We start from the raw sequence: 26,936 nt of genomic DNA, 5'->3' as shown, positions 1-26,936 counted from the left end.
TGGCTGCTTCCACTGACTGCTGACAGAGAGGAAACTGCTGACAGATGAGGGGCAAAAAGTGTGTTTTCCTGTCGTGCACTCGGTGCAATGCTGCTGCACGTGTTGCACCTTATCGGTGCGTCGAGTGTTTAACACCTAAAGGGCAATCGCTCCACTGTCAGAAGTTCAAAGAGAGGATGGAGACGGCGAGATGGTGGCTTGGCACGATGTCAGAACATGAGTACATGGAAACAATACATGGCCAACGTGATTTATAGAAGCATTTTATCTATGTTCCCTCTTAGAACATTTGCACGCTGTTGTAAAAGGCACTTTCAAAACAACCCCTATTGTATTTTGGATGGTGATGTTGTATTTACTAAAAACCACGCTTGAAGTAAATAATCTTTCCTGTCTTGTTCTGAATTATGCGGTCACCTTGTGTTTAGAATGAAAAAAAAAAAAAATCCTTAGAACTCCCTACTTGTCAACATAGTTATGTTCAGTTAAAAAATAAACAGTCGGAGCAATGAGAAGATTAGAATCGGTAGTAAAAAATCTTACCATTAAAATAAGAAATAAAAAAATTAGCGATTTGAGTCAGTTATAAGAAGCCATGATATTAAAGACATTTGACTCAGATGTAAGAAACGAATGTAACGGATCGGATCGCGAGGTGCGGGTCTTGATCAAAGGGGCGCAACTGTTGTTTGCTTTCAAAGCCAAGAAATGTCCGTGGTTATCTTTCTTTGTTGGTGGAGAAGGTCCTCGTGGCATGGATCGTATTTTCCGTGTCTTGTGTAGAATGAATTCTATTTTTCGTGTCTAGTGTATGGTGGATCCTGTTTTGATCAGCGTGGGTTTTATTTTCTGTCATGTGTAGCCCACCACAGCCCCTGTTTGCAGCATCTCGTGGAGCTTGAGGAGATGTCAGTCTAATTTATTATGGACCGGGCACTGGGTAGTTAGCTTATAACAATATCAGGGGCTAGCAGGCTATTTTATTAGGGGCTGTAAGGACAGTAGAGAATAGCAATCAAGTGTCTCATAGACTGTAATAATGAGGGATTGCTGTAAACGGAGGGAGAGCTTGTTACAATGAGGGGAAGCAAACATTTGCCTTTCAAGTGTAACTGTCACGCAATGTCTGTGTAATGTACTTATCATGGTAATGCATTGCTCACGTAATATGGTATTCATATTGGCAAAGTACATGTACACAATATATCTTACTAGAATAAATGCATGCAATGTCCTTCTGCAATAAAATGTAAAGCCAGTGGTCTTCACATTTCAGCGAAATCTTTATTCTGTGTTGAACACTAATCACCATGGGACAAGAGACAGACACTGACGAGCAGACACGCATGAGTGGAGACATAAAAAATATGCGTTCTCTCTCTCTCTCTCAAGTGCAATCAGTATGATGATGATGATGACGACGACGAGGACGACGATAATGATACAAGAATTGTATAGTGCATGCTAGCCCTCGTAAGAGCATGCTCTTAGCGCTTGAGACAAGAACGAGACATGGATAGTAAGCGAAGGTCAAAGGAAAAAATCAGCGGAGGTGATTACTAATAATTTATAGACAAATATAGAAAAACAAATGTTCATACAAACAGCAGAGCGAGAGAGCGAGCGAGAGAGCGAGAGAGAGAGAAAGCGAGAGAGAGACTGACTAACACATTAATGAGGGACCCTAAGGTCAAAAGGGTCAACTAATTTTTGAGAGGGAGAGGGCACCGAGCATAACAATTATTAAATTCAGGTTCCAGCACTCAGCTGTTATCAGCCTTCGCTACACTGTACAGTTATGTCCCTTTATTTACCATCTACAACTGAGGTGTGGGTGTTGGTGTCGCAGAATGGCGGTTAACTTTTTAAAAACAACTAAACACATCTCGCCAGACCCTTCAACCTTCCCCAGAATAGTCAACACGACCAAACACAAATTCCTTTTAAAATCTATTTTTCTGCAACAACCCTGCAGCCACAGTCACACGTCCCCGGTTTGAAATATAATGACGGTTAGTCTCAACAGTTGACTCCACACGAGGTTTTGCTGCTGTTACGACATCAACTGCTGTGTGGGTACCCCAGTTCACACGCATGCGCACGCATGGAGGTCAGGGCGAGTACCCGAGGTGCAGACCACAACGTCGCTACGGCGGCCGAAGAACTGTCCGAAGTCAGTGATGCGCTCTAGTGACGTGGCGTTCTGCAGACGACAAGTGCCGCCCACTGCACCTGCAAAATAAAGTAACAAATCTTATTCATTCCGTTGAGTTTTATGGCAATGAGTATACAAACTCACAAACACGGATGTAAATGACACAATCTATACACATCATCAGAGTAAGGAGTAGTCCTAGCTCCCTTTGTGGAAAGACATTCAGGACAGCAGCGTACAGGTAGGTAGATCAGGTGAACATGACATTCATACCTACCAGTAGAGTTTGCCAGTGTCGTCGACTCTCCATCCACAGTCACCGTGACGTTACCTGTAGAGGCTTGAAGGACCGGGAGAAAACAAAAGCCAGTCAGATTTTAATTTGAAAAGATGTTTCACATTTTGGGGTATTTATTTATCTATTACAAAAGAGTATTCAAATTAGTAAAAGACTAACATAAATTTGAGAAACCAGTGCACCAGTGATATTTTAGACCTGAAGTGACACGCCTTCAATGCAGAAAAGCCATTGCGACCCCTGGAAAGGATCACCGACTGGCTGGAAGAGTTCCGACATCAATTTTATTCTCCATACGCCATACAAGGACCATTCCAGCTAACATTCCTATTTCATGTGTCCCTCCCATACTTTGAAACACTTTCCCCACAGCAAGAAAGAACCGTCATGATACAAAGAGTGCACTTGACTGTTACAATATTACTGTGACGGTTCAAACCCAGCCAGGCGATGCTACGCCATCTTTGGTTACACTGACATCTCGCTGTCTTATCGCTATTAACAGAAAAACACAATTAACAGAAAACACAGGAGGATTCCAGGAAACCCCAATGTTTAAATTCTGTTGAGTCAGCAGCCTGTACTTACGCATGCACATGACGTCAGCAATGATGGCGGGCAGAGCGTGCAAGGTGACGTTGTCGGTGACGGCGCGGAATAACGGGGGTGATGACGCCATGGCTTGCAGTGACGTCATGACGGCGGCGGGTAGGGCGCCTTGAGCCAGCACCATCATCGACACGTTAAAGGACTGCAAGTAGCGAGCCTCCTCCACCACCTGGTCACCTGACCATCGATCCTTGGACAAGATGGCCGTCAGGAGACGGGTGACGTAGTCGCGGCTCTGCAAGTAGCAGACGACATCGGGATGTGGTCATGTGATCGTTTAACACGTGTATCGCGTAACATGAACAGAAAGACGTGCTCTGGGGCTTCTTTCTCTTTCTCTTTCTCCTTCTCACTCTTTCACCCACTCCTCCTGAGCTATCTCATTCACTCCCTCATATTCTCATCCACTCTCTAATCACTCTTGTTCACTCTCTCAGCCTCTCCCACTCGATGTCTCTCGCTCTTTCTCTTAGTCACTCACTAACTCTCTCTCCCTCTCTTTCACACTACGTCATTCAATCTTTCTCTCACTTTTTCGTGTGCTCATTCGTTCGCTTTCCTTATTCATCCCACTTCTCTCTCTCTCTGTATATCTTTCCTCTTCTCCACTTAGTATTTAAACACGTGACCTACCTGATACATGAACATGTAATAGGCGGTCTCTAGACATCTAGCGTCTGTCTGAGCAAAGTCCTCGGACACCCGGGGTGGGTACGGGTTGTTGCTGGAGCGGAAGCCGGGTGTGTCAGGCTGCTGGAGCGTGAGTGGATCCAGCGTGACGTTGGCGTGCTGCAGGTCCTCCAGGCTGGCCAGCAGCCCCGTGAGGTGCACGTGCAGCGCCGTGTAGAAGGTGTGGTCGGCACCGCACAGCATCACACCGAAGCGTGCCTTGCCGGCCGGCCGCACGTGCGTGACGTAATGACGTATGGCGTCACGGGCCAACCACAGCGACTGCAGGTCGTCCAGCGCGAAGATCACGTCCACCAGCGGGTCGCAGTCCGAACGTGTTTCCTTGGCAACCGGGGCTTCGATTGCGGCAGTTGGAGGGGCACTCAGGCCCGGGATGGGATGGAGGCCTCCGGGTTTTCGCGGAGGACCAGAAGGCATGGCCTCCACGGGCACTTTGGGAACTCCAGGTTTCTCCAGTCCAGAGATGAAGAGGTTGGACAACGCCATCTGCTGCATGGGGGAGGGCCCCAGAACTCGGGGTACCCCAAGGCGGGTAGGGGGTGGTGTGGGTTGAAGCGTCCGGTAGCTACCCTTAGATGCCTGCTGCAACTGCTGCAAGATAAGCAACGCCTTGGCCATGGGAGACAATGTCTGCGACGCCGGTTGAACCAGGGGAGCGAACTGGTTGCCGGTCAAGGAAAGAGCAGAGGCGGGGGACAGGTGAGCGCCGAGACCTGATGGAAACACCTGGCTGCTGAGAGCTGCAAGCAGCGAAGGTATGTTACTTTGGATGCTCTTGCTTGGTGGCTGGCTTGCCGCCTGAAGGTTGCTGGGAAACCCAGGGCTGACCTCTAACCCCAGTGAGGTCACGCCGTGCTCGGAGAGAAAGTCTGGCCCAGGCGCCAGGTAGCTGGGGAAGTAGCTGAAGTCTGCCCCTACCCCTGCTGGCGGAACTCCCCCATCCAGAGACCCTGAACAGAATTCAATGTCAGCAAATGAGATATTATTATTGAGATATTATGAGATATAAATGAGATATTATTAACTTGAAAAGTCAGGTGTTAACGACGATGTCATGTGAATAACGCTCACGACATGCCATGGCATTGACTTTAAAAACTGTGATGACCATGTCACGAGTGTACAGAGAGGACTCACCTGTCGTGAGCGCATGCGCCTGGCTCAGTCGCACAAACATGGAGAAAGGAACAAGCAGGTAAATGGCGGCAAAGGTCTCCATGGCAACACTCGAGTCTCCTAAACCAAAGAAAAAAGACTTAGTTCTTCAAAAGACAATGTGGACAAGGTTAGCGCTGTGTTACGCAAGAGAAGACTGAAAGGAGCAGAGAAGGTAACAAGGTTAGAAACCTCTTCATTTATTTTTCTCTTTGCAAAGATATTGCAGTCTTCTCTGCCTTCAGAAAAAAACATTATTCTCAGTCCGCAAGGAGTGATCTCTCTTGTCATCTTCAGCGAGACGTCGCCACGGGTGAGTTCACCTGGGAAAGAAATGCTTTAACACTATCCACAAAGGTCCGCTGTGTTTTAATGATATTGTTGGACAATTTTTTCCAAATAGAAAACGCGTTTGGTAATTTATTTACTCAGTCTTTCACAGCACGCACACACACATATATATATACATTCACACGGACACACAGGTACACACTTCCTTAAGAGAGGACAAAAAAAAAGAAAAAGAAAAAAAAGCAAGTTAAGAAAAGAACACACTGCAGAAAGACTGGAGATATTAAAGTGGACTTTATGAGGGCGAGAGGAAGTTAAGCATGAAAAATGTGGCCTGTAGGGGGAACATGAGTCAGGACATGAATACAGACAGCCATGGCACTACCCCATATCAAGGTTTTTACTCTCAGGTTACAAATCAGAGATTGGGCTGACACCCACACTGGTGTGTCCTGGGTGTCGTGGGTGTCCTGGGTGTCACCAGCATTTTGTTCTTTGACTGGAAACAATCATGGAGATACAAAAATGTGTGTTTGTGTGTGTTACAGACAGACAAAGTGGGGAAACAGGGATTTCATGAGCCTGAAATAAAGGTCAGATGCATCATCACAGCACAGCAGTACCGAAAAATTACTAGTAATTAAACACCTGTATGAGACTGACAGTAATTAAACACCTGTATGGGACTGACAGCATTTAAACACCTGTATAAGATGGACAGTACTTAAGTACACCAGACTGACACTAATTAAAAACCTATATGAGCCCGACAGTATTTAAACACCTACACCGGACCGACAATAATTAAACAATTATTTGAGATCGACAGCAATTAAACACCTACACCGGACCGAATGTAGCCATCGTCGACAGGCTTTGCATTACTGGGATGTACTTCTTCTTGAAGTTGATGATGTGTCAACACACGTGTTCAGTGCAGATGACATGTTGTCGGGTGGTGACACCTGGGGTGCGGGTGGAGAGGACACAACAGAGATCGAACAGCTCGTCATGCATCACGTGACGAGAATAGCCCAGCGGAAACGGAACAACTCAAACTGACGAGGAGAGAGATGACAGCAGGTCAAGGCCACAGACAGAAGATGGCGGCGGGTGAGGGATGAGAGGTGACGACAGTGCCGACGCCGGTGCACGCGGTATGACTGATGACGTCACGAGCGCGAGGAGGAAAACAGCGAGGGCAGCAGCAACACCCTCCCACACACCCCTCCCTGCTCACCATGGCCTCGTCTGATGTACACGCCGGCCCCTCCCTCCCTTCTTAGGGGTAGTGGCGTGGGTGAGGGAGTGGGGGTGCTGGTGTGGGAGGGATTGAGGGTAGTGGTGTGTGGGTGGGTGGGGGAGGTATGGGTGCTGGTGGAGATAAAGACAGCTAGACGGCGGATGTCACATGTCACTTCATTCGTGGAAAGAATCATTTGCTGTTAATTGAGGACAAAGCTAATGAGTTATGATGAGTGAGTTAATGGGGAACAATGTCTCGTGTCTTAACGCTGACTGTTTGCAGACAGCCATACATCAAGTCTGTACACTACGTGGGGACCACGTATCACGTCTTGTACACTGTTCATGTGTGAAAACGTATCACGTAGACATATTGTTCACATGTGAACATGCACCTAAACTACACACCGACTTCCCCCAGTTCTCTCTCTCTGTCTGCTGTTCGCCGTGCGTTTGTCGATACAACAGGATATTACAGAGTTTTTTTTTTCTTGTCTTTACGTGATCTGTCACCTGTGACAAATCTGTGACATCTTTATCTTTGTCTTTGAAGATGAGGGTAGACATGAAAGGTGAATTTTGCAAGATGAAACCGAACAGAGAGTCTGTCACTCTGAGGTCCCGGAAACACGAATCCTGTCCGTCTGTGGGTCTAGAAATATTGTGGTGCAGGGCGCTAACAGGGTGACAGCATTGCTCCACACTACTAATGGTAGTACAAATAGTACAAATAGTGCAAATAGTGCAGATAGAGAGACACACAAGCATAATTATGTAATTAAGGTGTAGGGTCAAAATCTTGCTCTCACGGTGAGGTGAAGAAAGGTTTGGTGTGTTAGTGTAGTCAGCTTCTCTCGACATTTAGCAAACCAACATATACTGACTAAACATCACGACATTAATAAATGAGCATTACTCACTAAACATCAAAACAGGAATAAACCAGCAATACTCACAAAGACTCACTCAGTATCCAAACATTTTTTGTGACACAGCCTGTAATAACAACGTCCTTTTCTCTGAAATAAATGCCGTTTGTTTTATAAATTATTGTCTGTCGAGAGGCTGGTAGACAACACACAAGCTAACGGCTAATCGTTAGAGCGGAAATAATTGTGATAAGCGAGCACTTGTCTCCAAGATCACGTAGTATACGGGGGACGTAGTTACCCCTGGCATAGGTCACGTCCGGTAAGAGGATAGGAGGAACGAGGTAGGAGATATGAGCTGGGGGCAGACGTAAGCTGCGTCAGTGGAGTATTATCGCCACAGGTAGAGGACATGCAATGGTCCAGTGTACAATAACACTCGACAGTAAGGTAAGCTGGTCGTTATTAATACCAATACATTATTTTCTCTTTTAGTCCAACTCACGTGCTGTGGTTTGCTCCTGACGAGTGCTTGAAGGTTCCTGGCCCGGCGACCTGGTGGAGGAGATTTCCCCGAGAGAAACATAAACAGAGGAGGACGGCCGGCGCTCGTTTCCAGCCCAGCGCACGACAGTCGTGTGACAGAAGGTGAGGCTTGGGTGTGTGACACTTCCCCTCACAGGTAAGAGTAACGTTGGTACACCTCACCGTCACAGGTAAGAGTAAGGATGGTGTCTCAGAACATTCTCTCACCTTTAAGCCCTCTACTACTTTGTTCATCCAGAAATCGTGACAAAACACTCGCGAACTGCAGTTTATCCAAGAAGAAAGTAATTCTTTCGTTTTTTTTCAATACCAAGAAACATTTTTTAAAACTTTTATTAAAAGAAAATGTGTCGTTTCGTTTCGCCCTTAAACATAGCATCTGGTCATGATAATTCTTGAACTGTCCTCAGTGTCCTCAGGTTGAAAGTGTAATGTGTCCTCGTGTGCTGGTGTCCGTTGGTGTGTGTAGACTGTCACTTTGAGTATTTTGTTTTTTCACCGAATCTTTAATCGTATTAATATAAATGGTAATGCTTAAACGTAGAGTAACAGCTGACAGTAGGAGTCACAATCTTTTACGAAAGGAGTTAATGTCGGGATGTCCAATGATTTACATAACTTACTATAAAGGTCACGTGATGTCACGTGGACTTGGTGTCGCGAGGCAATACAAGTACATGTCACGTGGTAAATAAGTTCGTAGATGTTAAAAATCCGCGTCTTTCATGCCTATCACAATATGAATACTAAAAGTGTACTCTCCTCCTTGTATACTTTTCAACACCAACGGCAGAGAAGCTGGTAGGAAATACCGACACATTCGCCAGTTTCTAAAAGTCTGTAAACATGTCAAATTATCCATCAACCAACACTGTGTACCTCATCACCGCCGACCATGCTTTGCATCCCAAACACCTGAAAGTCCACTCTAGCCATCATTCAGAAGAATTTCCACCAACACGATTCCTGTCATTGGAATCGACCATCTACAGATACAGTTGCTATGGCAACGACTTCATTGTAACATTTAACTGCTTACAGAAATAAATTTCTCATTTTCACATTTCATAGAACAGCACTTTATATTTTATCTCAGTCGCAATATCGACTGTAATATTGCAAAACATTTAAACTGTTTATAAGTAATATATCATGACTGATTTTTATTTTATTCCTTTGGCACTAGAATCCGGGAAAGTGTAAAAAATGTCAAAGCCTCAAGCTACCACGTGACTGTCACGTGATGCTGTCATTTGGCCAACTCTCTAACAAAATGAATGCATACTGATCACAGCATTCCGCGGAACTAAACTGATTTTTCAAAATGTAATTTGATTTTTTTTCACTTCCAACTAAACTTAAAAAAAAGTGGAGGGCATCGCAAGAAAACTATGGCGAGACTCGATGTTAATGAATTGTCGCATGGTCTGGTGACAAAGACATCTTGAAATGTCTTAAAAAGTTCCCTCGAAAATGTTCAAATATTGAAATGCAAAAATGTGTAAAATACTATTTCTGTCAACATGTCTGTTAAAGCGAGATGTTTACAGAAATAGTAACAGAGACAGAGACAGAGAGAGACAGAGAGAGATGGTTTATGTCGTCTGGTGCCATTTGATTTATTTCATTACCCTGCCTCGCAGACATAATGAAAATAATATGATATGATGTTGTGTGTGTGTGTGTGTGTTTGTGTCTGTGTCTGTGTCAGTGGTTCTATCTTTGGTCTGTCTATTCACTTCACGAGTCCATCTTGTGTCTATTCATTGGCTGTAATTATTTGTCTTTTCTGTCCATCAGCTATGTTTGTAGGTTGTCTTTGTTCTCTGTCTTCATTCATTGGTTACAGCTGCAGTCTGTCTCTCTGTCTGTCCACTGCCAATGTTTTTGGTTACATCTGTGTTTTGGGGTTTTTTGGTCTGTCCGTCCATTGCCTGTGTCTATGGTTCAGTGTCAGTGGTTCTTAACCGGGGTTCGATCGAACCCTAGAGGTTCGGTGAGTCGGTCTCAGGGGCTCGGCAGAGCCTCCGCCACGGAGGTCAAGACACACCCGCAATTCGTGATGAAACTAAAGAAGGGTTCGGTGAATGTGCAGATGAAACTTGTGGGTTCGGTACCTCAAACAAGGTTAAGAACCACTGGCCTATGGTCTGTATATTCATCGTCTACACCTGTAGTCCCTGGGTCATAGGTGAAGGAAAGCGCTCCCCTTCTCTGATTTGTTACAATGCACCCGGGGTAGGACAAACACAATGGAAATTCGTCTTATTTTTCGTTGCATTTTAACCTCCTTTATATGTTTTGATATTCCCCTGTAGTACTGATATATATATATACAGAGAGAGTAAAACAGAGCTAAATGGAATGATGTGCAAGTCATCCATTAGTAAATTATTGTCATGACTCGGTGTCCTTCTCAGTCGTTGGCAAAGTTTGAAATTAGGAGTTTATAGGGTAAAGGGAGGAGGGAAATTCCACAACTACACTCTCTGTACAGAAACATATTGTCAAGCAAGTGACTATGTTTGTACTTTTGCAACTGACCGTCGTGTCCAGTTTATTAATATTGGACAATAATTATGTTTAGTTAACAAGGCGGAGGCAACGAAACTGTTTTGCCAAACGTGGTCACTTCTGTCGAGGGTCAAGTTGTGTGTGATAACCAGTCATTGGCGAAGTTCAACACTTCGACCACTTGCAGGCCTGACGAGAGGGGGGGACAGGGGGTCTGGTGTACCCGGGCCCGCGGCTGTCAAGGGGGCCCGGCCTTGGTCAGTGGATTTTTTTTTCTTCTTCTCCTTTTCTTTTTCTTTTAAAGAAAGGTCTAAGGACAGAACACCCAAGCATTACACATGCAGAAGTTGAGTTTGAGTGTAGATATTGAGATTCGAATTGTAAACATACATTATATACTGGGAAAATAATTTACGATTACAAGTACAAGGGGCCCGGAGAGGTCATCTGTCCCGGGGCCCGGGCTGGCTCTCGGCGGCCCTGACCACTTGGGTTGTTTGTTGTTGACAGGACGATACTTGCACGTGGTGATCATTTGGCACCACGACAGAAACTGGTGATTAGGGTGAGTGGTCAACCGGGTGCATGGACAGTTCTTCCGACATTTAGCGAAGGTTATTGCATATGAGAAGTATTTATATTCTAGAAAGAGAGTTCCAAAGTGGCTGGAATCGAATCTTGATGCTGTCACACATGATGGGTGACAATATGTGACATCAATGGTAATCAACGGATGTGTGACATCAACAGGTACTCAAAATGGTTGACGGTTTAACACGACACATCAACCAGCGTGTGCGACAGGTGACATAAAACCTCTCACAGTGTTGGACGGAAACGGTTGTCTCATTATTCTGTTAATGGTGTGATATATAAATATTCTTCCACACAACGGATTTAGCGGCTAAAGCTTGAGAACTGCTTACGGAGTCCCACAAAACCCCAGGCTGCCCACATGTGAGTGGCTCACCAACACATTTGTAACAGAAAGAGACAGCGACTACATCATGGACAGTCACTCCTCCTCGACGCCTCCATTAGCAATAACAGCTGGACAAACTCCATCATCAACGAGAGTTTAGCGAGTTATGTATAAATCTCACGATGTCACAATTATTATTATTATTATTATTATTATTATTATTATTATTATTATTATTATTGCTGTGCGTTGAATATGCAATAAGTTTGCAGGTTGTTAGCCCTCAAGATCTCTTAATACAACTTCATCGATGGGTGTCACCCTCCCCCCCAGACAAAAAGTTCGCGATCCACTTTTATTTCGTTTCGCTCCGCGTGACTGGTGTCACCTAGCGTGACTGTCACGGCCCTCAACTTGGGTGTGACGCCAGCGTGTCACATGACGTGGCCGCGGACAGGTGAGACACGGCTTGCCGGGTGGAGGTGGATGCCCCACACATGATGGCCCGCAGGTCCTGCCTGAAGCGAGCAGAGCGGCTGACGTAGACGAAGAAGTTGACGGCGCTGTTGGCGTAGGGCAGGTAGTAGACGAGGATGAAGGTGGTCATGTACAGGTTGTAGTAGCGACCGGTGGTGCTGAAGTCGCTCACGATGTTGCGCGCGAGGATCATGACGACGAAGGGCACCTTGCTGGCGATGAAGACACCCGACACCAGCACCAGCATGCGGGTCAGCGCCACCTGCCGGACCTGCGCGTCACTTCCGCTGGAGCTGGTCTTTTCCCGCCACGACATGGCGGCCTGCAGCCGCAACACCGTCACGGTCGTGCACAACGACACGATGATGAACGTGCCGATGGGGACGACGATCTGCATCAGAGCATCTTCCGCCACGCTGTACGTCTGCAACGTCCGGTCCGTCTGCCAGCGACCGTCAGGTACTGGCTGCCATCTGGCGCCGGCGCTGGTGTTGCTGGCGATGCTGACGACGCTGTACTTTAACGGCGTGGTGATGAAGGCCGCCTGCATCAGCACCACAATGGCGGCCAGCAGCATCCCCATGGTGCGCCAGTGCATGAGGGTGGATGCCCGCAGCGGGAAGACCACGCACAGACAGCGCTCCACGGCGATGACCACGCTGATGCCGGCCGAGGCCTCCCGCAGGCCAAACAGCGCCCCCTGGGCGTAGTACAGAGTCTTCAGGTAGTACTCCTCCCCTACCACGGCGTCGACCAGCCGATAGAAGTAGGAGACGGTGAAGGCGATGGAGTAGGTGAGGAAGGTCATGTCCACCAGCGAGTGCACGAACAGACAAAGGTTCATGCGGTCGCGCAGCCCCTGGCGTCTGAACACCAGGCAGTTGACGACATTGGTGGAGACGCCGACAACCACCACCAGCGGCTTGAGGATGATGTTGTAGTAGAAGACCACGGAGAGATACTGTTTGTACGTCATGATGCCCTGAGGGTTGTCCCAGGGAATGAATGTCTCGGCGCCATCTTTGGCAGGGTCATGTACGGTGACCTTGGCTGAAGGCACAATGGTGACGTCAGTCACAGCATCCTGAGTGTCGAGGCCAAACATGGCGCAGTGCCTGCTGGGATTCTTGTCTGTCAGGTACCCAAACAAGGGGGTAAATACAGGATTTCTGTGTGTTGGTGACTGGAAAAAAGGAAGCAGGCCCTAGTTTGTGTTTTTCAGGTTTTTTGGCTTGACAAAGACTGAAACAACGAAGCTTCACAATAATTTCGAATTTTAAACACTTTAAACCTTAAATCTATTAGTTTTCTAGAAAGGCAGTGTACAACAGTGTACAACAGTGAACAATACAATTTTAGAGCATTTGAAACTAAAGTTGTTTAAAATAAAACTGTTTCACCCGACTTTCAGTCTCTCCAGCATCTTATGAGCTTGTGCAAAGGAGCTAAATGACAGGAACAATTCTTGAACAAAGGTTTGTAAACTTGCTTGTTTAACACAGTTTTTTTGAGAAATAAGTACTCATCAAATGAGTGAATACGACGAATAAAGTAGAAATTTATCACGAATTAAATTATTTTATTTTTCTAGGAATGGAAAATAAATGTGTAAATAAACGCTATAAATATTTATTTATATATCTTTTGGAAAATTGTGGAACATAAGCCCGTACTAAGGCAACGATGTCCGCTAGATACTTACAGGACACAAGGACAAGAGGAAAGAACCTAACAGTCGACATTAATCAGGGACAAAGAGTTGCCCCCAGTGTTTGTGGTGTGGAGTCGCTTGTATCGCCAGGACATGAGACTTGCTCTGCAACATTCCTTCTTTTGCCACACATTTCCTTCTCTTGTCCGAAAAACATTTTGCTAACAACTTTCTTCTGAAAGCACCTGCTTGTATTTTTCTGAAATGCATGGCAAACATTTTTAGCTTCTGTGCTTTGCTGTGGTCCTTAGTCGCGATGTCACGTGACACCGCTAAACATTTGAGAGAAATGATATCAGTTTGGTTGTTGTGTTGTTTGTTCTGCAGTGCACTGGGAGGCTACCATTGAAGTGTCTCAGCAAAGTAACATTTCATTCTCAGTTGTCTGGCATTCTCTGAAATGATGTCGATGGACAGAACATGCGCATCCCTCGGTCTTCGAGGTCCACCCCGACAAGTCTTTCTACTTCCGGTCTTCTGCAGACGTGTGTTGGTACAGGCCAGTTATCCTCCTACCGTGTGATTTTGTACCAGAAGATTCCATACTATTCTGTCTACATACCACTTGAGCTTCGAAACATAAGACCAGATTATTTTACAACTATAACATTTTTTATGTCTTCATACCATCAGATGACTTTCTATCACTCAGTCTGATTGGCATAGCATTGAGCTAGTAGTTGTACTGTGTAGTCGCCATACTATCATGCGTTACCACAGTCTGAATTTCCTCCCGTCATCATTCCAAACAGTCAGTTGTTGGTCATCAGGACCTCAAGAGATGACACTCCTCGCTTCCCACACCAGTTCAGCATACATCATTACACCTTTGTCTTGAGATGCTTCGGGACAGTGAAAGGAAATCTCCCAGTTAAGAGATGATAGAGATCTTGTCAATCTCAGACACAGATTGTCCAGATGTTAGAGAACTCAACTGAATTCGCTGTGTTTCTTACAATAGTGGGAACATTGGGAATATCTTAGGAACATTGAGTCAGAGGGAGCACACATCAGCTCCTACATTCTGCACCTGACGACCAAATCTTTGACTGGACCTGTGCACCAATGGGCTTTACGAGTGTTCTCAACATTCAAACATTCATGTTAATGTTATGGAGTCACACTGTCCACACAATCACCTCTTCTGGACACCCTCGCTCAGAAATCACGTGGTGCTGGACTGATGGACACATCATGCACTGACTACCAGTCAAAGACAGATTCCAATGTTCTCAGAGACTACGGAGGAGAATCAGTAAGTATACCAGTCTCGCGGGAGGAGATTGAGACAGTTGTACTTACTCAGGAGAACAAACTCACCTGGCCTTGACGGCGTATCAGCAGAACGGCGGAAACATGAGAAGAAAGAAATAACGAAGACCCTTGGCAATGATTTGATAACAGGAACTGAGAGCAGCTTGAAACGACGAAGAACCTAGGAGCTTCTGTCCAAAGAAAGCAACTGCACACCGGAAATCAGAATTCCAATAATATAGCCAGACTGTACATTGAACGACAATAATGTCCAGACTGTACAGGATGATTGTAACAATAACCATCTCATCTCCCATCTTGTTCTTGGGATTGTCGTCTGCTTGTGGATACAGAAAAACGAATCCAGGCATTAATTAAGACCAACCGCCTAACGAAACTTCTTCAGATTTTCTACAAATTTATTCACTTCCCCAACATCCTTCAAAACCCTAACTCGGGTGAGTAATGGTTAAGGACATAAATGAATGAATCTCTCTCCTGACATGCAAAAAAAAATCCGGAGTAGACATTTTAACTCACGTGTCAGTGGCTGACTGAAGACAACTGTCAACACACCCAGCACGAGGTGAATGTGTGGGACATCAACAAAAACATAACATGCCCCATTCGGGAAGCGATCACAGAGCCTGACTCACACAGGCCCGCGAGAACTCATTCCACAAACTTCTTTGAGAAGCCAGAGAGCAGAGCAGCTTCTCTTGCGACTGGTTTATATACAAGTTTCCCCCCAGACTACCCACTTCTCCTAATCGAATGATCAATAGTTATTATTTTGCGATAGTTATAGAAGAATTTAATATTTTAATTAAACAAATGCCCAATGGAGTGGGGTGTGCGAAATTGCTTTATAATTATCTCAAACTTTCTTAGAGGATGTTATACACGAGGAATTTTGTTTAAAATCGTCATTAGAAAATCTTTGTCTTTTCGCAAAAATCGAATTTCCCAAAGCGACGAAAGTGCTGTGTGTTTAATAGGAGATGCATCCCAGACATCTGAGTAAATCTCGTTCATATTCAGGAGGACATCAATGAACATTTATTGTTGATTAAAGAATAAAAACTGGGTGTAGATGCTTAACACGAGAACACACTCATACAAAAGAGATTTCAACAAACTGAAATTAAAGAAAATAGACTTAAAATAATTGCAACATACTTTATTTTTTCAGTCAAAAAAGAAATACAAATAGTTGTTTAAACAAAAACCAACGCAAACATTATTTGTTGAGAAAACGTCGAAGGAAACTACTTCAGAAAACAGAGCGAATAAAGTAAATAGCGAGAACTCCGGTACGATTTCAAAGTGCCCCTGGTTTGACATTATTGCCGAGAAATAACATCAATTATACATTTTCTTTTGTCGCTTTTGGAAATCGTTGACAAAAAGTATTGCTCGAACTATTCGAAAGATGCTTGAACTGTGTTTGCTCAGTTCAGCCAGTTTGATTTTCAAGCCTTTTTTTAAAGTGTGGTGGGAAAATAGACATTTATTCAAATAAGGTTGGCACTTGTGGGATGTCTGGCCGAGGGTGAAGTACCCTCCACGACGCCTCCTTGTTTTTCTTTCTCTTAAATGTGGCAAATGAAGTTGTGGTTAATGGCTCCTTGCTTGTAGGAGGAAGAGGATCGGTGTTTCATCATCACCCTCATCGTCATCATCCTCAAACCTATGCGAACAGCTCTCCTTTTAGATAATGCCTTCAAAATGTGGAACTCTTGTGGCGACCTTTAGTAGTTGAGAATCTGCTGAGGTATGTCTTCAGTCTGACCTCTCAACTTTTGAATCTCTCTAAGACACTGTGTTGTGTGGACGTGTGTCCCTGGGTCTCTGTGTGTTGTACGAGTTCAATATCTCTGGCATCACGTGCTCAGAAGTGTCAACTGTTGGAGACAGTTGTAAGGGAAACAGTGTTAGTCCTAAAACAGATTTGTCCAATGTTCAATGTGTTTGTGTTTATGGTCAGCATAGATGATGGAGGTATTTCAGCAATGTACCGAGGAGAATTCGTGCAATTTTCTGACAATGCGATGTTGTTGACTGAACACACTATGTGGAGCCAAGTGATGTAGTACAATATTGTGTGTCCTGGCATGCTGGTCCAAACACACTGAGAAGAAAGAGGGAGGACAACTGGTAGACTTGTATTTCACGTGCATGTAAATTGTATTCAAGTGAACTAGTCAATAAAGTTTGTACGGACAACAACACACGTGATGAGCTGTGGTGCGTCTTACATTGTTTTGTCTATGAGGACTTGAGTCTTTGTATCGACCTTAGTTGCTGGCATGGCGTAAAACACAAACAAACAAACAAACAAACAAACAAACAAACAAACAAACAAACAAGCAAGCAAGCAAGCAAACAAGCAAACAAGCAAACAAGCAAACAAACAAACAAACAAACAAACACAAACAAATTCATTAAGCGTCTTTTTGACGAGGTCATAGAAAAGCAGTTGTGGAAATTTAATCGTTGTCTCCTTTATCTTAATTATGATTATGCTAATGAAGTAAATAATGTTGACTGAGTTACAGAACAATCTGTTGTACTCCAATATCATAAGCCACACAGAACGACAACTACCAGTCTTATAAGACTGCTGATGGAGATAGAGAAAATTAGAGACTAGGCAACGGCGAAGACACGAACGAGAAGTTAAAGCATTAAACAAGAAAAATACGTGTGCATCAATCCCTATAATATGTATTAACGTTACGGGGATACACGTGACGCAAGTCTCGCTAGCAGACTAAAAAGTCAGAACTGTCAGTGTTTATTTCTCTCGCGACTTTGATTGCCTTTAATTAGCTCCAGCTCCTGCCTACAGCGAGGGCGCTATGGTCTCTGAATTGCCAGGAAAGGAAGAGAAAACACAACAACGTGAATACAAATGCAAATGAAGTATCAACAGGGCAAATGTAAGAAGAGGGAAACAATCCATCTCTGTCAGGACTGTGTTACTGCTGATGCAAACGTAGTTCGCACGGTCAAGTCCTTGACACTCAATCTTTAAAAATAAGGTCCCTGAACTACTTTAGCAGTCGTTAGACTGCGCACCGTTTGAGAAGAACTCTTTCTCCTCAGCCTATGTCACTTCTTTTTCCGTTTCCCACTCGTCTGTTCATTGTCCTCATCCTTGAAGCTTGGTGAGCTGACGTGTGCAACCCGCATCTCCAGTCAACACAAACTCCTCCAGTCACCGCTGCACTGCACTTTGAAAACAATCGTTCGATTCGGCATTCTACCACAGCACTGGCAAACTCCGGCGATGCTGAGCAGTTCATCACCACATTGGCAAATGGCGGTGAAATTCAGCAGTTAACCAGTACTGGTCAACTGGTGACGTCACAGTCTAGTGCGAGCGATGCCATGTGACGTCACGCGAACTGGGGGTTGTCTCGGTCCTGGTGGACATTCGGCTGCGAAGGAAGGCAGGCATTGACAACCTGTCGAGTTTGCCAAAGTTGGAAGTTAACGTGGGAGTCCTGTAAATGCGGCGAAGCTGTTTGTTCAGGCTTGCCCAGTCGCGCTTCATCTCCAGCTGCACACCCAGCACCGCCACCAGCACGAACGTCACGGCACCGATGCACACGCCGGAGAGGACCACCGTGTCTCGATCTGTAGTGTCAGGGAGAAAAGCTTGGTTTTTACTGCCATTTTGTCCTCTTAACATCTACCTGAGCAGCAAACACAATCGCTCGACGGTTTAAGGCCAACGCGAAACATAAAATGAAGCTCAGCTTTTACAAGGACACCGGCATGACTTACAAAGTAGATTAAATGCCATAACTGTGTAGTCTTAAAAAATACGGATTTTGTGGTATTTATTTTCTACAACATTCCCGGTATTAGACAATAGGCTCGGTTTGTTCTAAACGCAAACCTCACTGAGCAAAAACTTGACCCTTGTGTGACCTTCTAAATTAGTTTTTAATTATGCACAGTCTCTTCGTGAAATAAATGTAATAATAGCTCTACACCATCTAAACCACTATGTAGTTTTCTTTTTATAAATTGGGTCTACCAACTGTAGAGATTAAATTGCGACATATTTTGAAATGTAACTTTCTCAGAACTTTTAAAACAGATTTGATATGCACGATCACTAAAGCAAGAGCAAGGTACGCGTGACGCTGAGAAATGGTGAGAATGTATGACATTAAACGGTTTCCTGTTTTACTGTTTCAAAACCAACAATATCCCTCTACAGAACCACATAGTACCCCTCTACGGCGCCATACAGCTCTTATTTTAACAAAATCTGCTCCAATTAGAACTGATTTTAGGGGAGCTGAATGAACTGCACTTTTTCAGCATATTACTTATTTCTTACTCTTCAAGTGGATGGATGGCTTTTCAAGAAAAGTAGATACAAAGATTGAAGAATTTGGTCCTCGGACCTTGGAAATAAACAGCATGCATCAACATTGTTGAATGTATTTCTGCGTTGCATTCTACTCCTTGACAGACTGGGGCCAAATGACAGACCAAGATGGTCACCCACCTAAATTCAGACTGCCGCAGCCGTCTTCATCGCAGCCCTTGCCGCATCCGCAGTCATAGTAACCGTCACAGCGATAGGACATACTGACACACAGCTTGTTAGAACAGGTGAGCTGGAATGACAGGCATGCTGCACACACCCACACACGCACACGCGCACACATTTCCACAAATACAGATGCACGAACCAACGCATTCAGAAGAGCGAGCAAAGGCACAAGCAACTGTAGATAACTTAGATAATTACAGAGGCAGATAAGAGAAGTGGGAGGAGGAATCAGGACTGTTTACAATGATGATGTGAAGAACAGAGCAGGAAGATGAATCTCAGTGGGGTACTGACAGAATCAGACACCAAGCTGGAGAGAGACAAATATTAAGCTGTAACTCCTAAGCAGCTCAATCTGTGACTAGATGCTACATTACTGTATTTGACATTTTTGACTGTTATTTTGAGTTCCTGCTCTTCCGTCACATCCTTTTTTTGTAAAAGATTATCGCAGTGTTTCGACCATTCCTAGAGTACCAGACTAAAGCGATCTATGTAAGCTTCTGGATGAAGGATGACGAACACTGGAACATCTTGAAATTGTTATATCCGTGGATTAGCACTGCTTCCCTTCCCACCGCTTGTGAACATTCGTTTTTCAAAAGGGCATCCTGCAAACACCCATATAACCAGAGCAAAAACATACTTCTGCCTATGAGATCCGGTCTATCACTGGACCTGTTGTGGGGACAGGAGCATTTGCATCCTGGATTACAGTTTTTCGAATGAATTGTGCAAGCTGGAACCAGCTTCTGCCTATTTAAGTTAACTAATTGGGATTATAAACCAGAGGGGGAGAGATACAGAGATCTGGATTATCAATAATGCTTTATTCTCTGACAAAAAGTCAGATTATTTCAAATAATTTCCGTAAAATAGACATGCAAAAACATACATACATAGTACATACCTGAGTAAGGTTGTGAAATATTCGCTCCAGACGATTCTAGAATTAAAAACAAAATGAAATTTAAAAAACTGAGTAATTACCTGTCTAAAGTCAGAGTTGTTATTTTGACTTTTTCAATTAATTTTTGTACAATGGCTGTCGAAGCGTTACGTTGGGCAGTTTTGTGGTGTACAGTTGTCTTCTCAGCAACAGGCTGACTTATAGTATTGCCAGTAGACACATACTAGCGGTGATAGTAACTGGAAGTAGCATGGTGACTAAGTGGTCTCAAAGGATTTAAAAGAGTAAACAGGCCTTTATTAACGATACCAAGGACATTAATTATATAGTGAAGGTAAGTCGCTGGTCCAGGACAAACTGGGGATATCATGTCTTTTCTCTATGCTTATAAAGCAGTTACCAGACTTGTTATAGTCCAGAGTCCAGACTCTATAGAGTGTGCTTTACCCCTGGCTGTACATTTATAAAGTGTCCTGACTGCAGTGATAAAGCAGTGGCAAAGATGCTCTGAAGAAATGAATCATAACTCCTTTGCTTTTCCCATTTATCCCAGGCGCAACGGTTACTTTAATTCATAACTATAGCCCTGAAGTTACCATGGAGACCTTTTATTAAAGATAAATTCGGTCACTTGGAGATAGTGAGAACTTATAATAGATCGTCGGAAAATAAAATAAAAGTTGCAGCGCTAGCTTGACTAAAAATGTCGAGGATTGGGTTTTACCTTACACAAGGCTACAAACCAGATACATCTGTGGTCGTCTCTAAACTGGACCCATGACCTCTATGCCTCATTTACCATTCGTGGTCATTTCGGACATGCAAGCTTTAAAAACACTTCACTCACCATCAAAGGTGCTAGTAAGGCAGAAAAAACGATTGTGTAGCCAGCTTGACGAGCTACTCTTGCTACATACCTGCCACCTCGCTGGTGACTTGGCCTGTGAACCCAGTAAAAGTTCGCGGCCCCTTGCTTTTGAAGGCGATGTACATCCATGGTCCTGTTGACCGCACAGTGTATGAGGACACAGAGACGCAGAATTCCTTGATAATCTCAGAATCTTGACCACCATCTCGAAACTAAAACAATCAAAAGTTAGAATAGACTACCAGCTCTCATCTCATTGCTATGGATTCTTTGAAGGCTCCCCCCACTACTTTACTGAAATCTTGTCTGTCCACACTCCTGCCCGAAACCTTGGCTCCTCATCAATTCGGCAATCGTTTTGTTGTTAAAAGAATGCCCACATCCCAAGTGAATACAGTTTAGTGACCCTTGCTTATAACAGGTTACAGCCAATGGGAGAGATGGTACAGTGTGTTAATTAATCGGGTGTATCGCTCACCTGCAAAGTGTCCGTGCAGAAACCTAGGTGCTTCTCCACGTCCAGCGTGAATGTGATGCTCACCAGGTGGTTGCGACTCGTCTCCACAAGCCAGATGCAGCGGGTGAAGTTGGGGTAGTTTGTCGGGTAGTCGGGCGTGGTGATCGTGCGGGTATCCTCCAGGTTTTTCAGTAAGACGAAGCCCCCACACTCTACTCGACAGATGCCATGGCAACAAAAAAGAAACTTTTGAACACTCGTTACCCGCAGATTTGTTACCAACGATTTATCGCTATCACCGCGATCCGTCTTAATGTGTTTGAACTTGCCGTGAGCTGCGCATGATACGCGTTTCTGCACTGTATGTGGAGCAGTCAACAGAACAGACAGAAAGTGAGTGTTGTCAGGAAAAGACTCGAAGTGAATGTTTGTTTTGGAATATCACAGACTGTACTTACCATACCCAGAAGCACCCTTCATGATGCAGCAGAAAACTGCAAATATAATGTGCATTTGTAGTAAATGTTAAGTCAAAAGATTGAAAATTCTCGTGAATGGTGCATGCTAGAAGTAGAAAAGAAAGGAGATAATAGTCAAAATAATGAGCTTTGCATTGTTTCAATATGTTGGTAAGTTTAGTTTGTTCATCGCCGGACAGCTGGTAACAACAATAAAAGCGCAGTCATCAACGTTGTGGGGTTTTTTTTTTTTGTTTTTTTTTTTAAATCGAAATCTTGAAACCCTGATGATGTGAGAAAAGACTGCATCATCGAAAACTTGGAGCTTATCTAATGTATTTTAACCTGTTAACAATGGTTCTAAACATGAGACTATTTCATCCGGGTAAGAGAACTAATAAAAAATTAGATGCTTATGTCATAAAAAAGTAAATATTTACACAAAAGGACCGGAAGTGATAGCCTCGATGACGTCAAGAGATAGAAGGACGCATGCGCTGTCGATGGTAACACATTAGCCGAATTTCTGCCTCCAACCCTGTAAACACAGCCACAGGTATAAAGAAAGAAATGCCATTCACAAGACTACGAATCACAAAATTGTTTGTTTATTTAGCTCACTGGTATAGCTTCCAAGTACAATTTTATTGAATTACAATTCAAATCTAATTATTCAATAATATTAGAATACGACTAATTTTAGTAAAAGTAATGATGCGCTGTCGATCCACCTGCAATGTCTCTACAATATTTGACTCAGTTCTTCTGATAAACCGTACTGAAAATCTAATCCATTTTACGCTCCGTTTTCATTTTTTTATTTTGGCTTTGCTACTCACTATCTAAATTCAGTAGATTGGCGAGAGCAGGTAACTGTGATAGCGACTTTGTAAGAATCAGAACTTCTCTTTGTTTAAAATCGCACCTCTTCCATGTCAGTGAAGCTCACAGTAAACATTCACAGTGAAAGGCTACTATCAGAATATATCAAAAAATAAATAAACATACTATGGTGCAAAGACACGAACTAAATTTAATGTAGAGAGGGGCGCCCGCTAGTATACAGGTTGGGTAATAATACTCGCTTGTCACCATTGCAGTAAGAGGCCCTGGTTCAGATCTCTTCTCCAGCCATTTTCTGTTTGTGACAACTGTTCACAGGGACGGGCGTTAGGGATTTTTCCGGGTACTCCATTCTCATCTCCCATCTCTCTCCCCCATAGTGCGGAAACACCTCTGGGTGAAAGCACTTTCCTACTAATTAATCAAGAATTCTAGACATTCTAGACGACCAGACTAATCATGAAAATTTTGGTCATGATAGGAAAAAATATTGTGGATTTACGTAGTGCTCAATCAGAACACCACACACACCTGGCTATGAGACGCAATCGCAAGTACTTCACATTTTAAATTAATTGCTTCAAACAATAACCACACTGCTTACCTGACCATGATTTGAAAAACCAACTTCGAGGTGTTGGTGAGTGGTATACATGTCGACAGTTTGCTAGATTTCGTTTCAGTGATCATCCATCACAAAAATGTTTAAAATTCGTCGTTTGTGCAAAAGTTTGTATTTTCGAGTGTTTGGTGTAACTCGATGGTTAGATTAGAGGTAACAGTGCATCAACTAGTGTAAGTTTCCCACTTCTTGCAAGACTCGTCACACATTGCCTCAAAAATAAGTAGAGAGGGAAGGTAAAATTAAATTCAGTGTTGACAACAGAGTACACTTTCTTTTAAAATATTTAGCGAATGTTTTGCAGACCGAGCAGTATTCAGTATTTTGGGTGACTGAGAGTTTCTCATTCTGTTCATCACAGACTAGACACCAATGACAGCCAGACCACAGATCTTCCGAGCTGTTCTTCGGTGAAAAAGTGCTCTGGTAAGTAAATACATTCTTTTCGTACTTTTGTTGTGCTTGAGGACGTTGAAGGCAACTTTATGAACACACAGGTAACGCTGATTCCGGAAAGCAATGAACTGTTGAGCGATTAAACAATCACAAAAATCTCGAACGGCACAGTGGAAGGGTAGACAACTCTCACCTGCTAAAGACAACTCTTCCAGGAACTGCATGGCTTCCATGGCAACGGCCTGGCTGCACTGGGACTGGCAATACAAGTCACAATTAATAAATTACAGCACAAACACACTAAAACAAACAAACAAAACACACATACAGTGTGTTACCTTAGAAATTAGTGCACAGATTCAAGCAGGAAACGATATCAATACCTAATAAACCGTAAAATATCAGAACCACCTTCACGCGTCTTCAGCATCCGCGTCATTCCTTGCCATTATTTGGACAGATCTGTGTGTGTGTGTGAGAGTGAGAGGGAGAGAGAGCCCACGATGGGAGAGGCACACGCTTGAAATATTTTCAGGACAGCAGATAACGCAGTAATCCCCATGCCAAGCATCATGCTTGATTTGTTATAACAAGCCTATTACAGATATAAGACTTAATTGTAAGGATTCAATTTGCTCTACAAAAAGGCGAGTTTTTGGACACGTGTAACCTTTCCTCGGTCATAATACTCGCTGGCAACAACTGTTTCAGAAAAAAATTAAGTTCTACTGCATTTCACCTGACACGGATTCGTAATGCAGATTATGGCCTCCTTTGAACTGGAAGCGATCGATGTATTTGAGACTTACTCTGAAGTTGTAACGCTAGAATTCATACTTTATATATGTAATAAACCCTTCCACCATAAAATATCTGGTAGTAGATCACATTTATTAAGACAAGTTGCTCAGACGTCACCTAGATCTGAGCTTAACCAACCGTAGTTTTTGTATTTTGTATAATGAAGATTTTACTCTTTTGTGAGTTAAAGCAAGCCTAATTAAAGTGAGTTAAAATGTAGCTGCGACAGCCTGGGGCTGGACAAGTTTGTTCTCTGTGTGACAGACAAGTGTACGTGTTTGTGTGCAAGTACGTCCATCTTTCACCCAAAAGAACATACCTATTTCCTAACACACACACACAATAATACATCATGGCACGCTTGGTGCGCGCGTGCACACACATACACACAGACAGATATATGTGGTTGACTGGCTTACCTTGGGCCTGTGTCCATTTCCCGACAGACTCTGACAGCAGACGACCTCTGCCCCCCACCTCGTCATTTCTGGCTGACACACCTGCCTGCCACTTCACAATCCGCTGACGCATGTGTTTGCACATCCACAATGCGCTGTCACTCCCTGTCATTGCAACTTTTTTCCACACGAAGTCGTTGGAGAAATATATTAGGGTGAGATGTGAAGTTCTTACTGCTGGGGCAACTGCTCGCTCAGGTGTAGCAGCTTGCAGCGAGTCCCGCTGTATTCACGACCTACCTGTAAGAAATAAAGACTCAGACAAGGAGGCAGCTCACGGTCCTCGTGCTGTTGCATGGCAGCGAGTGTAGCCGCAGTTTTGTCTGTCACCTTCTCACTCATTCTGTCCTTTTGTGCGTAAAGTTCTGGTCTTGCGCGGTCTTCCCAATATGTTCGTATGTATAAGGTTTCTCGTGATCTACCCGTGAACCCCATGCAGTCGGTCTTCTATTGATCACAGAAACGAGTGTCGATGTGGACTCTGGCTGTGGAATGCCAAAGTCTTGACCTTTATATGGCCTGCCACAGAGAAGTGTTCGGAGGCCCAGAGAAAGGAGCCTTAGATTTGTTGACGGTTTTTTTTTGTTGCCTTTTCTTGGCAAAGGCTGCGTGTATGAAAAGCATTTCTTTGATATCTTTTATGTTTTGTGTGTGTGCTTTCAGCGACAAGGTCGTGCCAACCAGATCTTTGGAAAGATTTAGCAATAAAAGTGAGGCTTTGTGAACGGTGGATGTGGGGGGAAGTCGAGTCCGTTATTTTCCACTCCGCTAACCCAAACCTGTTTAGTGTCATGGCATAAGTCACCGTCAGAAAGACGTACAACCCTATGCGCATCGAAATCTCAACTTATATGGGTTACCTATATTGACGGGGGAGAGTACTCTTACCAACCAAGGGCCCTAACCCCTAATAATGGCACGTGACTTTTAGCCAATGGTGTACTACGTGATCGGAACTGCGCGCCATTTGAAAAGTTGTGTTTCTACAGGAATTATAATTAAGCTTCTTCAGCCGTCAATTCCAATATTGATACATGTGTTGGAGTTATGTTGGACTAGCTGGAGGGAAAACAGTTCCGTCATTGTAGGAGCTGGGTGACAGACATACTGATGTATTCCAATACTAATTCCCTCTTTCACCAATCCCAGTAATTAAATGTCCATACAGCCGACCTTATCTTCTCTTAATCTTTGAATGTACATATATATATATAGGCTAACATATATATATATATGAATGTACCTCGTTCATTATCGTCGTCCTAATAATTTTATATTCCAATGGCGGGACTCCTATGTCCATTATTCTTACATGGATTTCCTCTATGCTCGACATCCGTCAATCACAATAACCCCTTTATCACACCTGTGTACCTATAAATCAGTCAAAGATATTAATATAAAAGAATCTAAACAGCAATTAAAGAACACTATAATTAATCACTGAATAAAATGAAATTTATGTGCGATGTTCGAGAAGCAGTCATATAGAATGTCAAAGACCCGTACATCAGCTGCACAGACATGCCAACTCATCCGTTTATTGCGTTTTAATGCAGCTAGCTGTATTTGGGAGAATCGTGTCTCATCATTCAACTTTGTGCACCGACACTCATTTGTCAAATGTCTTCACTTCGTCATCTAGCTTGTCTTTTTCTTTGCCTGGTTGCCCTGCCCTTTGACCCATAGTATTGCCAGCACAAGACCTGTACCATCTTGTCGATGTATCAGCAACATCGTTGATAATCTCTCTACTAAGTACTTTTAATTTTATTGGTTTTTACTGTTCGAGTAAAAATAAATATTGAGAA

General features: G+C 43.8%; 3 protein-coding genes across 4 annotated transcripts; all 3 read right to left on the bottom strand.

Annotated features, from left to right (window-relative positions):
* Positions 1-2,013: 2,013 nt before the first annotated feature.
* LOC112566753 lies at positions 2,014-8,308 on the bottom strand. The gene is made up of 6 exons (XM_025243090.1): positions 7,818-8,308; positions 4,890-4,988; positions 3,696-4,702; positions 3,042-3,297; positions 2,433-2,495; positions 2,014-2,232 (listed from the first exon to the last, which is right to left on the bottom strand). Exons 2-6 carry the CDS (start codon positions 4,969-4,971, stop codon positions 2,087-2,089), a joined length of 1,554 nt encoding a protein of 517 aa, XP_025098875.1. The 5' UTR covers positions 4,972-4,988; positions 7,818-8,308; the 3' UTR covers positions 2,014-2,086.
* Positions 8,309-10,861: 2,553 nt separating this feature from the next.
* Positions 10,862-15,703, bottom strand: LOC112566754 (somatostatin receptor type 3-like). The gene is made up of 2 exons (XM_025243091.1): positions 15,277-15,703; positions 10,862-12,954 (listed from the first exon to the last, which is right to left on the bottom strand). Exon 2 carries the CDS (start codon positions 12,874-12,876, stop codon positions 11,704-11,706), a length of 1,173 nt encoding a protein of 390 aa, XP_025098876.1. The 5' UTR covers positions 12,877-12,954; positions 15,277-15,703; the 3' UTR covers positions 10,862-11,703.
* A 1,483-nt stretch (positions 15,704-17,186) lies between these two features.
* On the bottom strand, positions 17,187-25,563 carry LOC112566755 (CUB and zona pellucida-like domain-containing protein 1). Of its 2 annotated transcripts, XM_025243092.1 has the most exons (9): positions 25,087-25,563; positions 24,060-24,123; positions 22,446-22,543; positions 22,006-22,041; positions 21,569-21,759; positions 21,140-21,302; positions 20,223-20,258; positions 19,265-19,393; positions 17,187-18,378 (listed from the first exon to the last, which is right to left on the bottom strand). In XM_025243092.1, the coding sequence occupies exons 1-9, from the start codon at positions 25,235-25,237 to the stop codon at positions 18,113-18,115; spliced, it is 1,134 nt and encodes a 377-aa protein (XP_025098877.1). In that variant the 5' UTR covers positions 25,238-25,563; the 3' UTR covers positions 17,187-18,112. The 2 variants fall into 2 exon arrangements, with proteins under 2 accessions (XP_025098877.1, XP_025098878.1); XM_025243093.1 differs by lacking the exons at positions 24,060-24,123; positions 25,087-25,563 and adding an exon at positions 23,453-24,053 and having other exon boundaries at positions 17,192-18,378.
* Positions 25,564-26,936: the final 1,373 nt, after the last annotated feature.

The sequence above is a fragment of the Pomacea canaliculata genome, linkage group LG6 (genome assembly GCF_003073045.1).
Source record: "Pomacea canaliculata isolate SZHN2017 linkage group LG6, ASM307304v1, whole genome shotgun sequence".
Taxonomy (NCBI): Eukaryota; Metazoa; Mollusca; class Gastropoda; order Architaenioglossa; family Ampullariidae; genus Pomacea; species Pomacea canaliculata.
This window is presented reverse-complemented; position numbering and strand designations above follow the sequence as displayed.